Here is a 13928-nt window from a genome sequence, read left to right as displayed (position 1 = left end):
CCAATCTGGGGCCATCTCAAACTTATCGGAATGATTCTGAAAAATTTACCACCTGACATCATGCCATCTGCAGCACTGGCCCATGAAATTCGCTTGCGTTATCCACATCTCGATCAGGCCTTCTATTTGGACCAGTGGCCCTTTTTCAAGCCCATGCTGGTCGTTCTGTCACCAGATGGAGCTCGACAAGTGACACAAGGTCAATCTCTTCCCAAAGAGCCGGGCCAGCGAGAGTTCTTGAAGCCCCTTACAGGCGGTTACGATCTGGACACTATGGAAGGAAACGAATGGAAATTTTGGCACAACGTCTTCAGCCCTGGCTTTCGAGTCGCGAATATCGCCGCGCTGGTGCCGAGCTTGGTCGAGATGGCTGAAATCTTCTGTGATCGTCTACGCCAATGTGTAAAGAAGAACGGGGTGGTCTCTCTGAGTCCCATGGCTCTCGACCTTACCATGGACTTTTCAAGCAAGGCTGTCATGGGACACGATATGCATTGCCAGACAGGCTACAACGACTTTGCCGCCGCGATGGCTTCGCAGCTCAGCTGGCTGCATTACCGCGGCACTTCGCCGCTGAGAGACATGAACTTATTCAGGCCCCTAGTCCAGCGCTACAATACTTGGCGAATGAACTCGTACATCAACAGAGTACTACAAGAGAACTCACAAACTGCCAAGAGCAGACAAACGGAGTCTATCTCAATACTAGATACCGCCAATGCACCACAAGACGGGAGCCGGCTGCGGATACTTCCCGATGTTATCCGGTCACAGATCAAGTTCATGATGCTTGCAGGTTATGACACAACTGGATCATCGATCGTTTTCATGACCAACCTCTTGTCGCAGCACCCAGAAGTACTGGCACGCGTTCGAGCTGAGCACGACGATGTCTTCGGCTCTGACTTGAGGGCAACCGCGGGCCTCATAGCCTCTCAGCCGAAGCTGCTCAACCAACTTCCATACACGACTGCCGTCATCAAAGAGTCATTGCGCATTTACCCTCCCGGAGCAACTCAGAGGCTAGGCAATCGAGATTTCAATGTCTTCATTGAGGCCTCCTCTGATATTCCAGAGACTGATACAGGCGAGAAATCTGTATCAGCTCTGAAGTCCCTGCCGACGGAAAGGTGCAACGTCTATGTCAGTCACTACGCAATCCATCATAACCCACGGTACTGGTTCCGCCCAAGCGAGTTCATCCCAGATCGTTGGCTAGTGACGGACAAAGATGACCCTCTGCAACCTCCTGCCAACGGTTGGCGTCCCTTTGAGAGAGGGCCCAGGAGTTGCATAGGGCAAGAGATGGCTTTGGCTGAGATCAGAATGGTATGCGCTCTTACTGCGAGAGAATTTGAGTTCGACCCTGCGTATGAAGAGACCAGGCAAACAGAGAAGTATCATGGGGATCCTGTGTATTTGGTGAGTCGCGGGGGGGCAGCCAATCCGAGTGGCTTCTTCCCTTGTCGAGTGAGCTTTGCGAAGAGAACATGAAGTAAGGTCTTGCAACGCGAGATGGCTTAATTGGGCTTTTTGGTTAATTTCTCCTTCAATCAGGCCGACGTGGACATCGTATGCTTGCAGGATTCATCCGGAGTTCAGATCCCTCTACATAAGTAAATTGTAGAACTTGAATTGAAGGGCAAAGCTCAATGACATGGCATTCAATTTCCAGGCTATCAGTGTGCGAGGATGGGAAAAGCTTCTCATCAATAGGATAGCATTCCCCCTGCTTTAAATTCAAGATAACCAATCTACGTCTATCACTTGGAGTCGACCTAGTATGCTGTAACCTTATTACTCTTTTCCCAAGGGTTTTGCAACCGCGTTTTTCTGACATCACCGCGCTGCCAAGAAACCAAGTCATGGTATCCAAAATGCTTGGGGTAGTCCAAGGGCTTGAGCCTGGCGGATGGCCCGAGGAATCTCCCGACGACGGTGTTATTGAGGGCCTTTCCAGCAGCTCCTTTGGCTGTCTCGGCCTTTTCCTTGAACCATTGTCCCCAAGTCTGCTTCACTTCAGGCTTCTTAGCTTTGATCTCAGCCCTCTTTAGTTCCTCATGTTTTTGGCGCAAAACCAGCTTGTGATTGATGTCGATGAAGAGACGTTCCCACATTCCGATGCGTTCCTCGTGCAAAGTCCGCGCACCCTCCTTTGCGTTATCTCGGGCCCAGATCCAGTGATTCTCGGCTTGTTCCAGAAGGCAGAGGTCGGCTTCGAACGGCACCTGGTGTACAACAAGCGTGTGCCCCTTGTGAGACTCAAGGTCCATGGTATGGCCGCCGTGGACGGATGAGACGGTTCCCGTGAGCGTTTCGTAGGTCGATGCAATGGGAGTCTTGGGGTATGGGTCGTCGATCTTAAGTGGCTCTGTACTCTTCTCGAGTCTGAATCCATTTTGCATCAAGGCTGCGCATTCCCATACGCCAGCGTCATCGAGACCTTTACCGTCGTAAAGATATCGGATGCGTACGGAGGGATGAATGAGCTGGTTAGGGTTCACGAGCCTATTCTTCCCATCGTCGGTCTTGTATAAGCCCGGAGTACGCGTGCCCAAGACAGTGTTGTCACCCTTCAACTTTTGCCACGGGTACCAAATCGCGTTGTATGCCTCGTCGGGGATCGACGTGGCCTTCCCGGGATTGGAAATCTTTCCCATTGCCCATGGCCGAGGCTCGACACCAGGGGTGAGGGTGTAGAAAAGCCGCTTCATCTCAGGCGTGCTGAACTCAACACCGACAGAGGTGAGCTGGTCCGCCATCCCTATTTCGTGCTGTCAGCTAACTTCCGCGATGGTGCTTCTTAGTCATTCGGCGCCGGGAGACCTCACAGGCAAGTGCAATAGTCGCGATTTGTTGGTCCTCGAAGCCTCCTCCGACGTTACTGTGGCTGCCAGGAAACCAGACCTGCCGAAGTTGCGTGTGTGTATTATTGTCCTTGCCCCACAATGTCGGTTTGAATGCGGTGCGCCATTCGTCCAGTGCGAGGGCATGAAAGGCAAAGTCTACTTTGGGATTGACGTCGAGACTTGCAAATCGAAGCTGGTTGTGTCAGTCGTGTTTTCCAATATTGAACATGTCCAATATTTCTGGCCACTTGAGAAAGCTTCAACTCACCTCCTCGGCGCTGCGGCCGATGCGGACCTTTTCCCAGGGCATTTTCGGCCAGCCTAGACTTCCAACAGTATCCCATACAGCTAGGTCGAGGGCAATTAGACTGGGTTTGTCTTCATTTGTGGGGTTTAGGATTCGAAGACTGACCAACTGCTCTAACATTGACGTCTGTGGGGACCGGGAAGAGGCCCAACTGGCCATCTCGGAATTGCGTCTCCCACTTGGTGAGAACCATGCCGTGCTGTGAAGATAATCATCAATAAATTGCTTCTCAGACCAAAGTGATAACTTTCGTCTTACCTCTTCAAGTCTGTCTCTGTATTTCTCAGCCATCTTGCGAAGATCCATTGGCCCGTAACCCTTCCTGTTCTCACGATATGTGGTCATTGTCTCAAAGAACATTCTTTTATCTTTGTTCAATTCCTCTTCTAGGGCAGCACTCTCGCGTTCCTCGACCTTGTCATCCTCGGATGCTTTTTGTTTCTTACGGCGCATGAAATTGGTAAGCGTAAAGCCTACCAAATGGTCGTCTTTGTCAAAACTTCCAGGGTACTTCCAGTTGGGGAAGGTCTGGTAGTCGTGGAAGATTGCCCCGAATTGTGATAAGCCGACGCGATTCAGAAGCCCAAGATTGCAAATCAACCCGGAGACCGATCGCGCGGTAAAGGCCCCGCGCGAGAAGCCGACAATAAAAATCTCATCTCCTGGGTTGTAGTTATCGCACACGAATCGGTAAACATCAGCGATGTCCTAAGCGACGGCATTGAAGCGTTAGCGACACCTCGTTGTTTTACCATTGTCATTCTAAGAGAAGCCGACCTGAACGATCCCTTTTCCAAAAACTCCGCCAAGAGTCTGGGCAACTTTTGATTCCTCGGTTCCAGCTCCTCGGTGGTAGTAGACGACCTGCGGCATACCCGTACAGCACTTGCGGGCAATGGCAGACGAAAGGCGAGCTACGTTAGTAGGAATGCCTCCCCTCTTGTTTCTATGAAATATCATAATCAGCGACAGATGATTAGATAACGAGTTACTTGGGAGACCGACGAGTTGTTCCATGTTCCGTCACAGCAGACGATTATACGCTTGGTGTTGGTAGTCTTTTCTGTCCTGTGGGCGCAGTCTGCAAAGTCGGACTGAGATCGTGATTGTGATTCAGGCAGCTGGATCTGGGAGATGAACGGCTGACCGTCACTAGTAGCTGATGCCATGATTCAGGGAAGAGATTCTCTCGAGACGAGTGATGGGAATGATTTGGGCAGGCCAAGGTGCTCGATGAATGCTCCCCTGCCACTGGTTATAAGTCTTCCGCCATCTCTCAAAATCATCTTTCCACAGCTGTCTGCTTTGAGACAAGCTTCGGAGGTGTTCATGCCGGCGTCCAAGCTATATGGAAGATTTGACTGCACACGCCAATAATGATCTACCATGCCTCCCCATCTGTCTCAGACAAATGGGGTAGGATCATACGAAATGGCACAGTTCACCATCTGTTGGTCTTCGGCATCCCTTGGAAGTTTCCATACAGTGAAGATTGTCCAGAGGTTATCTGGGATTATATCGTCTCAATTGCTTTCGAGGTTAAAATCACATGAAGGCAGCTGAGAGAAGCCGATATTACCGCACGAACGAAGTCGTGGAAGAAGGCTGGCTTGAAGGCAAGCCCACCTCGCCCAACTTTTCAATAAGAAAAAGGGCCAAATCTGCCGGGCTGCGAGACATACGAGCAGTCTTTCACATGCTCAAAAACTCTCTTCGTGATCCCAAACAATACGCGGGGATCCAAGATTTTCACATTTTCGGATTTAGCTCGAAGCGCGTCTGAACCATACCAGCGAGCCTTGCCGTAAACATTCAGATATGATCACCAGGCTTTCGGCAACGGTAGGAACTAGTACTTGACACACTGATGATCCGCTCCACATTCGATAGGTTCTTTGAAATTTGTGTCTGCTCTGGGAAGTCGTCGACAATGTTGTTGGGGAATACTCCTCGCTCTAGCCTGAAGTAGCTTGTTTTTGGGAATGACGTTGATATGAGACACTCGGAGATGATGTTCAGTGTGCCGGAAACGTGTTGAGATTACAACGATCGAGATTGAAGGAGATAGCCATTCCAAGGATCCGCCAGTTTAAACCCCAATTCTCCTTACAGATGTGCCACAAAGCTAAGCCGAGGAATGCTGGAGACGGCCGAGCCGCGGACGGCACACACACCACGCTAACTACCGTGTCGGGGCGCAGCGGAGCGGCCCGCGTTCCGGGGCCGAGACTGCTGTGAGTGGTTGAGGGCAACCCGCGGAGCGGAGGTGTTCATCCTTCGTACCTTTACTATCAAAATGACGGCCCGCGTAAAGTGGACATGTATTCAGAACTGCATACTGGTGCTGATGAACGCCAAGAATATCACATCAAGACAGGAATGAAGTAGATTCTACAATACCTAGTAGGTATCCAAGTATTTGATGTTTGATAAGCCGCTTTAAGTCGTTTTGGAAGACCTGGCTGTATGCCTACCTTAGGTACGTATTTGTGCCATGGTATCGTCGTTATATCTTTAGAAATGTTTCACGATAAAACAAAATATCCAAGCATCACGGCGGTAGAATTTTGACAGTTATGTATATTCGACAGGCTTAATATGTGCAGAAGTGAATTTTCATAACCCATAAGCAGGCCCTTTGACCTTTTCATAAACACATCCCCTCCAATCCCAACAAAGTCCTCCAACCCAGCATTTAGGAGGTACCGGAGCAGCCAACGAAGTTGTTGCCGCTGGCGCCAGTGTGGGTGATCTGGCCAGCCTGGCCGCAAGAAGCGTTGATGACGACACGGTCGGCACCGGGGGAGCCTGGGTGGAGAGTCAGGAAACTGAGTATTTCAAGGAGTGCAATACCGCTCGAGCGACGCTTGCACCACGCAAACATGTCGCACATGACGATGGGGGATAGCTCACCTCCGGTGTAGACGCCGCTGGTCTTGATGGGGAACTCGTACCACGGACCGGTGACGTCAAAGTCGAAGCCCTCGTAGTTGTTGTAGCGGTGGGGGTAGGTGGAGCTGCCGGCGACGGTGCCGGCCTTGACGTGGGTGCAGGCGGCGTTGGAGGCGGCGTTGACCTGGGCGGTGGAGTAGGTGGTGCTGCCGCAGGTGGTGGAGCGCTTCTGGATCTCGGCGGGGGCGGCGGAGACGGCCAGGGCGAAGAGGGAGACGAGGACGACGGAGAACTGCATCTTGGCGGTTGTGGTTGGTGTTGTTGGGAAGGGGATGGTAGTGGGCTGGGAGACGAAGACTGGATGACTGGGCCTGAGGGGCTTCTTTCAAGTCTGATTCATCGCGGGAAACCTCATCATCTTTATACACGGAAGTTGTCTGTAAATAGAAGGCCAAACTGATTTTCCAATTATTGTGAGGACCCCGACTCCAGTGTGATGCTACAGTACGGCAAGCAACAGCCAAGCGAAAGCACAAAGTCCCCAAAGTCTCCCAGGGTAGCGGTGTCAGCGCGTCCGCGACTCCGCCGTGTCCACTTGTCGATCCCCGGTCCTTAATGCGGAAGGTGTTTTAAGGGATCTTATCGCGCATGGCCAGGAACGCCGACGTGGTTGGCTGGAAAATGAAAGAGGCCATAACGTATGGAAAACCTGTCCGGTCCGTCTTGGTTCAACTCGAGCCTTGAGAGGTTCCCACTCAGCTTCGTTAGTGTAACCGTAGTGTTCCTTCTGCTAAGACTTGCGCGCTTGCTGACACATCGAGGACTAACAAATCAAGTTGTGCCCAGTGCCTTCATGGCACCCGTTGAGTGGTGTTGCGGACATGGATGTCGTGCGCTAGTCAGGCGCATCTACCGACGGCATTGCGACCCCAATTCCGGGCCAAGCACCAACTGTGTAATGTCATCAAGAAGAGAAAAACCGTTCCTAAGCCGGGTGAGGAAGTCTTTCCCGTGTCTCCCGTCCCACACGGCGTTCGAAATCCCCGCATTTGAGTCTTGAGTTGCGCCCTTCTCAGTCCCTGATTCCCTGTGGTTTCCCGCCATTGCCTATTATTCCCCCCTGGCGGCCAGCTCCGATCCACCATTCTCTTAACCAGCTGTCAAAATAGGCTTAACCTCGAAGTGGGTTTTGAAACGTTCGGGCTGTCCCTATCATTCTGCCACGGGGGTTTGTCTGCGCTCTGGTGGGCTGCAATCTGTCTGGGGGAGAGGCAAAAGCAAAGCTGCCTTTCAGCTTAAGCGCCTGCTGTGAAGCTTACAGGTTGCCTCGTTACCTACCTTCTCCATGGGGTTACAGCTCAGCCGTGGCACGTTCGTCCCATCGCCGGGAGATCAGCATAGGTAATCATTGAGTGGGTGGAGAAGTCATCAATCTTCCTCCTCGCGATTCCAGTGTGGTTTCCCGCGAGCATACTTGCCTTTTGTTCCCACCAACTACAGCAGTTCCAGATGAGAGCTTGTAGTCTACTTTAGGTATTTACAACAGAAGCCAGTAAATTATCCGGCCGCAAGCCAAATTGATTGCACCACATCAACAGAGTTAAAAATTTCGTAGCTGTCGAAGCTCCATTTTCATTTCTCGCAACCGGTTTCCAAGCGAACTTGCTTAACCTTAATCAAGCCTCAGTGGGGGAGATGCGCCCCTTGAAAGCAGGGATCAAGTGCCGCTCACCCGATGCCGGAGAATCTGATTCGAGGCATATCTCTCTACCTGATTGCATGTAGTCTTTAGCTGTTGTCGGAGGCGCCCGGACCTGCTTGCACCTTCTCCTTGGGTTCTTGGCCTTTCATGTTGTCAGGCTCGCATGTGATGCTGTGCGGCCACGGGTTGTTGTGCCCGCATCGGCGTTGGTGCTCAATCAGGCAAGACATCTCATCGTCGGATGCTTCGCTTAGAAATTGGTTGCCAGCGAATTGCGATATCATGAGTTTACTCGTCGGCATCGGCCGGTCTATACTATCTTTCAACATGCTATCGCGAAGGCATGGGTTCAACAATGGACTAGACACGGAAACGATGGTATCAAGATAATAAGATTTGATGGAAATCATGGATACCAGATAAGCCAAATTCCAAAAACATCTGGCGCAAAGAGCAAAACAAGGAGTCAGTTCCATGAAAATGCGGTGGCATGTTCATATGACACTGGCTCGATCAAAATATCGATCAATTGTTTGAAATTGAGAAGGAAAAGTGCCAGCTTGTTTGTTCTGTGTTTTGTAACAGTAAAGATGCTGCGACTGCATGCCTACACTAAATTGATGGAAAGGCTTTGCTCCAGTCCTGTGCTGAAAGCCATTCGTCGACTTTGACCGCTTCAATCTGATTTTTCAGAGCTCCAGGTAATGTCAGAAACTCTTTCCATCCTTCAACTTTCTCTCCAAAGAGACCATATTCTGCAAGCCAAACCCAGCTCTCGGGAGCCTCACGACCTAGCGGCGATTCGGCCGCCATCTCATCGACAGTTCTTTGCACAAAGACAAAGTCCCGACCCATTTCCCTATGTAGAAGCTCGATACACTCTCCCAGCGACTTCATCTCGTCGTAAGCCGCCAAGATTGTACCCGCCGGCTCATCAAGAACCAGAGCCTTGACAGAGTTTCCGGTACTGGACGAGGCATCGATGAACGGTATAAGTTTGTCGTCACTCACAGGCCCTTCAAACTCGATCTTTCCTGTCAATGGATTGGATTTGGGTCCGAAATATGAGTCGGGTAAAATGTTGGAGTTGTAGAATCCAACCAAAATCTGGGAAGTCTTGGCCCACAGCGCAGGATGTTCTTGTCGAATGTATCTGACAATGTTGGCTTTGCCGTCAAAGTGGTGGACGTGCTTTAGCTTTCCTAGGCTGAGTTCGGAGACAGGTGGAAGACTGCTGAAGATGAAGCGCTCTAGGGTCGGTATGCTGGCTGCCGCTGTTGCAATATTTCTGCCCCAAGCCTCCTCTAGGTCCTGAGTAGCAATCGCGAGGTCAACTCCTTCGCTTTGGACCCTGTGGCTAACCTCTTCGGTCTTAATGGCGCTCCAAAAGTCTGTCACTGCGAAAATCACTGATGCGTCCTCGAAAGATGACTTGAGCTCCGAGACGGAGCTGAGGGAGGCAGAGGCCATTTCCGCTCCAAGCTTCGATAATTTGGCCGCGGACTTTGAGGATGGGTTTCGAGTTACACCTCGTACGTGCCAATCGCTGTATAAAGTCGTGTCGCTCAGGAATGCTCGAACCACGGAGCCACCCTGATTTCCTGTGGCGCCCAGGACGACCAAGGTTTTCTTCTCGTGTGAGCTCATGTTGGATTGAGGAGTGGCTATCCAAGTAGAGTATGCAAGATGGACAGTGTGATACAGCTATCAGTTGGAGAGCACATGAGGGAAGACACCAGTTTTTATTTATCTTTATAGGATTATTAAAGATTCGAGACTACGTCGTTCGTAAACGGAATATGCATCAGCCATGAATGACGGATAACGTTAACGCTGGCTGCGGATTTTCGAGCAGATTTTGTCAGCTTGATTTGTTATGGTCTTGCCGTGGCATGTCTCGCCGACTAGAATCCTGAGGTAAGTAAGTAGTTAAAGAGATGAAGATAAAGATGGAGGAACAGAAAGACCGATTTTGGGCTAATTATCACGGAAATGTGGATCCTCAAGGAGGAATTGCGAGCCGACTCCGCTCCGCGATAACGCCGGCAAGATACTCCACCAAAATCGACCGGCTCCGGGGAGTTGAACGAAGGATGGCGATTACCTCATCTTTCACCCTTCGCTCCTAGGTTCTTGGTTAGGCGTAATGGCCTGCAGCAGAGGTACGTAGATCAAGGAGGCTCATTAATCCGTCCCGGGCCAATGTGAGACTGGGAAGGTGGTCTGTGCAGCAGCTCAAGATGGGACGTACCTTTACAAGTTTGGTGTCAATTGGCCGCTCATTTAGCGTACGCAGCAGCAGGAGCTTTGGACGCGAATTCCAGGGCGTCCGGGCTCCGCAAAACGCGTTTTCTTGGGATTCAATCAACCCCAATTTGTGCCCACCTGTTTGGCTTGTCGCCTTTTTTTGCGTATTCAGCTTTAGGTTCCCCAGCTTCACTATCACCATACACATCGCGGCGCATCAATCGCAACGTCTTACCCATCGACGAGAGCTTTAGCAACACCCCGATCAACGTCGCATTCGCACACAAACCCTCCTATCCGACCGAGAACCAGGTCTAAATGACCCTGGGGACCATTCGCGATGCGCGTCATTAAGCCTACGTGGCTGAGCCATTCCGGCGAGCAGAAGGACTTCGAGGTGTATAGCTGTCACGTATCCTCCGATGGGAAACGACTCGCGACCGCTGGAGGTGATGGCCATGTCAGAGTGTGGTCAACCGAGGCCATCTATGGCGATGCGAATGGTGACGCAGAAGGCAAGCCGAGACAGCTCTGCCATATGAGCCATCACCTCGGCACAATCCACTCTGTTCGCTTCTCTCCAAATGGCCGATATCTCGCATCAGGTGCCGATGACAAGCTTATTTGCGTCTACCATCTTGACAAGAACCCTCCGGTTGCTTCCTTTGGTAATGCGCTCCTGCCGAAACCCAATGCGCTATGCCCTCGACGTGACGGATGCTAATGCAAGATAACAGGACTTGGCGCCGAACCCCCACCGGTCGAGAACTGGAAGACGTACAAGCGACTTGTCGGACACGAGAACGACGTTCAGGACCTTGCCTGGTCCTACGATTCCTCCATACTGGTGTCGGTTGGCTTGGACTCCAAGATTGTGGTCTGGTCGGGCCATAGCTTCGAGAAGCTCAAGACCATAACTGTCCACTCTAGTCACGTAAAAGGCATCACGTTCGACCCTGCAAACAAGTTCTTCGCGACCGCCAGCGACGACCGAACAATCAAGATCTTTCGTTTCACGCCACCTGCACCGAATGCGACGCAACATGATATGGTCAACAACTTCGTGCTGGAGCAAACAATCAGCGGGCCCTTTAAGAGTTCACCGTTGACTACATACTTCCGTCGATGCTCCTGGTCTCCTGACGGCAACCATATTGCCGCTCCAAACGCCGTCAATGGTCCTGTCAGCTCAGTCGCGATAATTGAGCGAACACGATGGGACAGTGAGATCAACCTGATCGGCCACGAAGGGCCAACCGAGGTCTGCATGTTCTCGCCACGCCTGTTTCATACGGAGAACCCGGCTGAGCAGCCAGACAACAATGCCCTAGTCACTGTTATAGCCTCAGCAGGCCAGGACAAGACCCTTAGTATCTGGAATACAAACACATCACGACCGGTAGTCATTCTTCAGGATGTAGCCAGCAAATCCATTTCCGACTTGGCTTGGTCACCCGACGGAACTACCATTTTCGCCGCCAGCTTGGACGGCACACTCCTCGGAATCTCGTTCGACCACGGGGAGCTCGGCTGGGTTGCGGATGCTGGCGAAAACGATAAGGCTCTTCAGAAGTACGGCGCGTCGAGGAAAGGCATGGGTATTGCAGAGGACATAGAAGGTCTAAACCTGGAGAATCAAAGTAAAGCCGGCGAGTCTCGAGCTGCAGAGTCAAGGATGGGCGCCTTGATGGGTGACCCGGGTTCCTCCAAGGGGGCAACGCCTGCGACCAACGGCACCAAACCGGTTGGCAATGGGACAGCCACAGGCACATCAACGCCGAGGCCCACGAACGGCAATGTTGAGCCAGAGAAAGAGAGAGAGAAGCCTGCAGAAGAGAACGGCGATAAGTCAGGGGAGAGAGTCAAGGAGCTCAAGTCCCGGGTGACGGTTGGCAAGGACGGTAGGAAACGTGTTGCGCCTCTCCTTGTATCCTCATCCGGCACCGGGCAATCGTCCCTCCCTCAAACCCAGTTAGTGGGCTCAACATCGACATCAAAGGCTGCGCAGAACGATACGCCTCAGACCATCCTGGATCTCGAAAGACCATTCGAGGGTCTTCCCAAAGGCGGCGTTGCTGCCATGCTGCTCGGAAACAAGCGCAAGACACCAGTCATCGAGGGCGAGGAAGAAGAGGATCCCGCATCAAAGCGACAGGCAACGGGACCAACGCCTGTGGTACTGAACGGCGTCGACGGCGTCGAGCCAGCTTCAGTCGTGCCGGCTGCTTACGGCGTTGTACCCACACCCGAGTATCTCAGGCCTGCGGTGTTAAATCCATCGATTGCCTTTGCGCAAATTCGGCTGGCTGTACCCAAAGTAAGATCTCAGATTGTGAGGCCCCTCGAACGAGGGGTCTTGCTCCCGGAAAGCAGCACAGATGACGCCTCCAAGGTGCCCGAAAACATCATCCTTGAAGCCCGAAACCCTGCTCAAATCAGGGATCCCTCATTCATTTCTGCTACCAAGCGTGGGACGCTTCTTTGGCAGGACTACCTGCCGAGAGCAGTCATTCTTGTCACTGGCAACAAGAACTTCTGGGCAGTGGCATGCGAAGATGGCAGTATCTACACCTGGACACCCGCTGGACGACGATTGATGAACCCGATAATCATGGAATCCCAACCAGTCATTCTCGAGTGTCGCAATAATTATCTGCTTTGCATCAACGCTGTCGGCTTGTGCCACGTCTGGGATCTGCAAAGACAAGCAGCTCTGCATCCCCCAGTATCACTAGGCCCCGTCCTCGAACTCGCGACAACATCGCTCAATCTCAATACAACAACACCAGGTCCCGGCATCACATCAGCTCAACTCAACTCGGCTGGCCACATTGTGGTGACACTGACTAATGGAGACGGCTACTGCTACACTCGGGACATGTTCACATGGCAGCGGGTCAGCGAAGCCTGGTGGGCCGTTGGCTCCCAGTACTGGAACAGCAACGACTCATCGATTGGCGCTCTGCAGTCCACTGCCGTTGGACCCGTTACACCCGCGAAGCCGAAGGACGACAGTACGGCCAACGTTTCCGCCGGCATCATTCCCTACCTCGAAAGGCACACGACGAATGAATTCCTGCTCAAGGGTCGCGCCTACACCTTGCAGCGCATCGTCAAAATGCTGTTGACAAAAGACGGCTTTGAGGGCTTTGAATCAACGGTGAGTATTGCTCACCTTGAGAACCGCATTGCCGCCGCCCTACACCTGGATGCAAGGGACGAGTTCCGCCTCTACTTGTTCATGTATGCGAAGCGTCTTGGTGCCGAGGGTCATCGAGGCAAGGTTGAAGAGCTCCTCAACAGCTTGCTTGGCGGTATCTTGAGAGACAAGGACGAGAAGCCGAGCGAGGGTGGCCGGGGTTGGTTTAGCCAGGAGGACGAGATATGTGGCTGGGACCGCAAGGAGCTCCTGAAGGGCGTTGTCATGATTCTTGGTAAGTTGATTCGCTATTCACTTTTCATGAGATAGCCACGCTAACAATCGCTCAGGCAAATTCAGGGAACTTCAACGACTGACCATCCAGTACGCTCGTGTCCTCGACCTCAATCTCGAGAGTGACGGTGCAATGGAGATTGAGGCATGAGCGATTGGCTGAAGGATGGGAAGTCTGGTCTAATGACGAAGACGCAGCGTTTGTATAGTATACCTACCAAGTAATCCTACTGGTAGTTGGCATGATGAGAAGCAAAAGGGCCAGCAAGGCGTGTTCGTCGGCAGGTTTTTGGAGTCGGCGTAACTATTGGGTGTTTATGAGTGGGTCGGGCACGGCGAGCCAGGCATTGATTTTTACGCTGGCCTCACTTTGGGATGGGATGGACGTGGTCAAGATACAGTTCTAGTTGAGCTCAAGCTCGTAAATAGCATTCCATATTATTTTCTAACGTACTCGCAAAGCTTCGTCCATTGTTCCCGGCCAATTTACTCTGCCTA

General features: G+C 52.0%; 4 protein-coding genes across 4 annotated transcripts; 1 reads left to right on the top strand and 3 right to left on the bottom strand.

Moving 5' to 3' along the window:
• Window positions 1–1778: 1778 nt before the first annotated feature.
• N0V96_006285 (uncharacterized protein) lies at window positions 1779–3609 on the bottom strand (the record flags this gene model as incomplete). The annotated part of the gene is made up of 5 exons (XM_065757666.1): window positions 1779–2764; window positions 2832–3042; window positions 3118–3197; window positions 3262–3355; window positions 3415–3609. The coding sequence occupies 5 exons, from the start codon at window positions 3607–3609 to the stop codon at window positions 1779–1781; spliced, it is 1566 nt and encodes a 521-aa protein (XP_065613583.1).
• A 2242-nt stretch (window positions 3610–5851) lies between these two features.
• Window positions 5852–6346, bottom strand: N0V96_006284 (uncharacterized protein; the record flags this gene model as incomplete). The annotated part of the gene is made up of 2 exons (XM_053190860.1): window positions 5852–5964; window positions 6070–6346. 2 exons carry the CDS (start codon window positions 6344–6346, stop codon window positions 5852–5854), a joined length of 390 nt encoding a protein of 129 aa, XP_053051778.1.
• A 2016-nt stretch (window positions 6347–8362) lies between these two features.
• Window positions 8363–9397, bottom strand: N0V96_006283 (uncharacterized protein; the record flags this gene model as incomplete). Its single annotated transcript, XM_053190861.1, has 1 exon — window positions 8363–9397. One exon carries the CDS (start codon window positions 9395–9397, stop codon window positions 8363–8365), a length of 1035 nt encoding a protein of 344 aa, XP_053051779.1.
• A 940-nt stretch (window positions 9398–10337) lies between these two features.
• On the top strand, window positions 10338–13581 carry HIR1 (HIR complex subunit; the record flags this gene model as incomplete). The annotated part of the gene is made up of 3 exons (XM_053190862.1): window positions 10338–10665; window positions 10735–13431; window positions 13487–13581. 3 exons carry the CDS (start codon window positions 10338–10340, stop codon window positions 13579–13581), a joined length of 3120 nt encoding a protein of 1039 aa, XP_053051780.1.
• Window positions 13582–13928: the final 347 nt, after the last annotated feature.

This window comes from Colletotrichum fioriniae (genome assembly GCF_027942845.1).
Source record: "Colletotrichum fioriniae strain IMI 355084 chromosome Unknown scaffold_7, whole genome shotgun sequence".
Taxonomy (NCBI): Eukaryota; Fungi; Ascomycota; class Sordariomycetes; order Glomerellales; family Glomerellaceae; genus Colletotrichum; species Colletotrichum fioriniae.
This window is presented reverse-complemented; position numbering and strand designations above follow the sequence as displayed.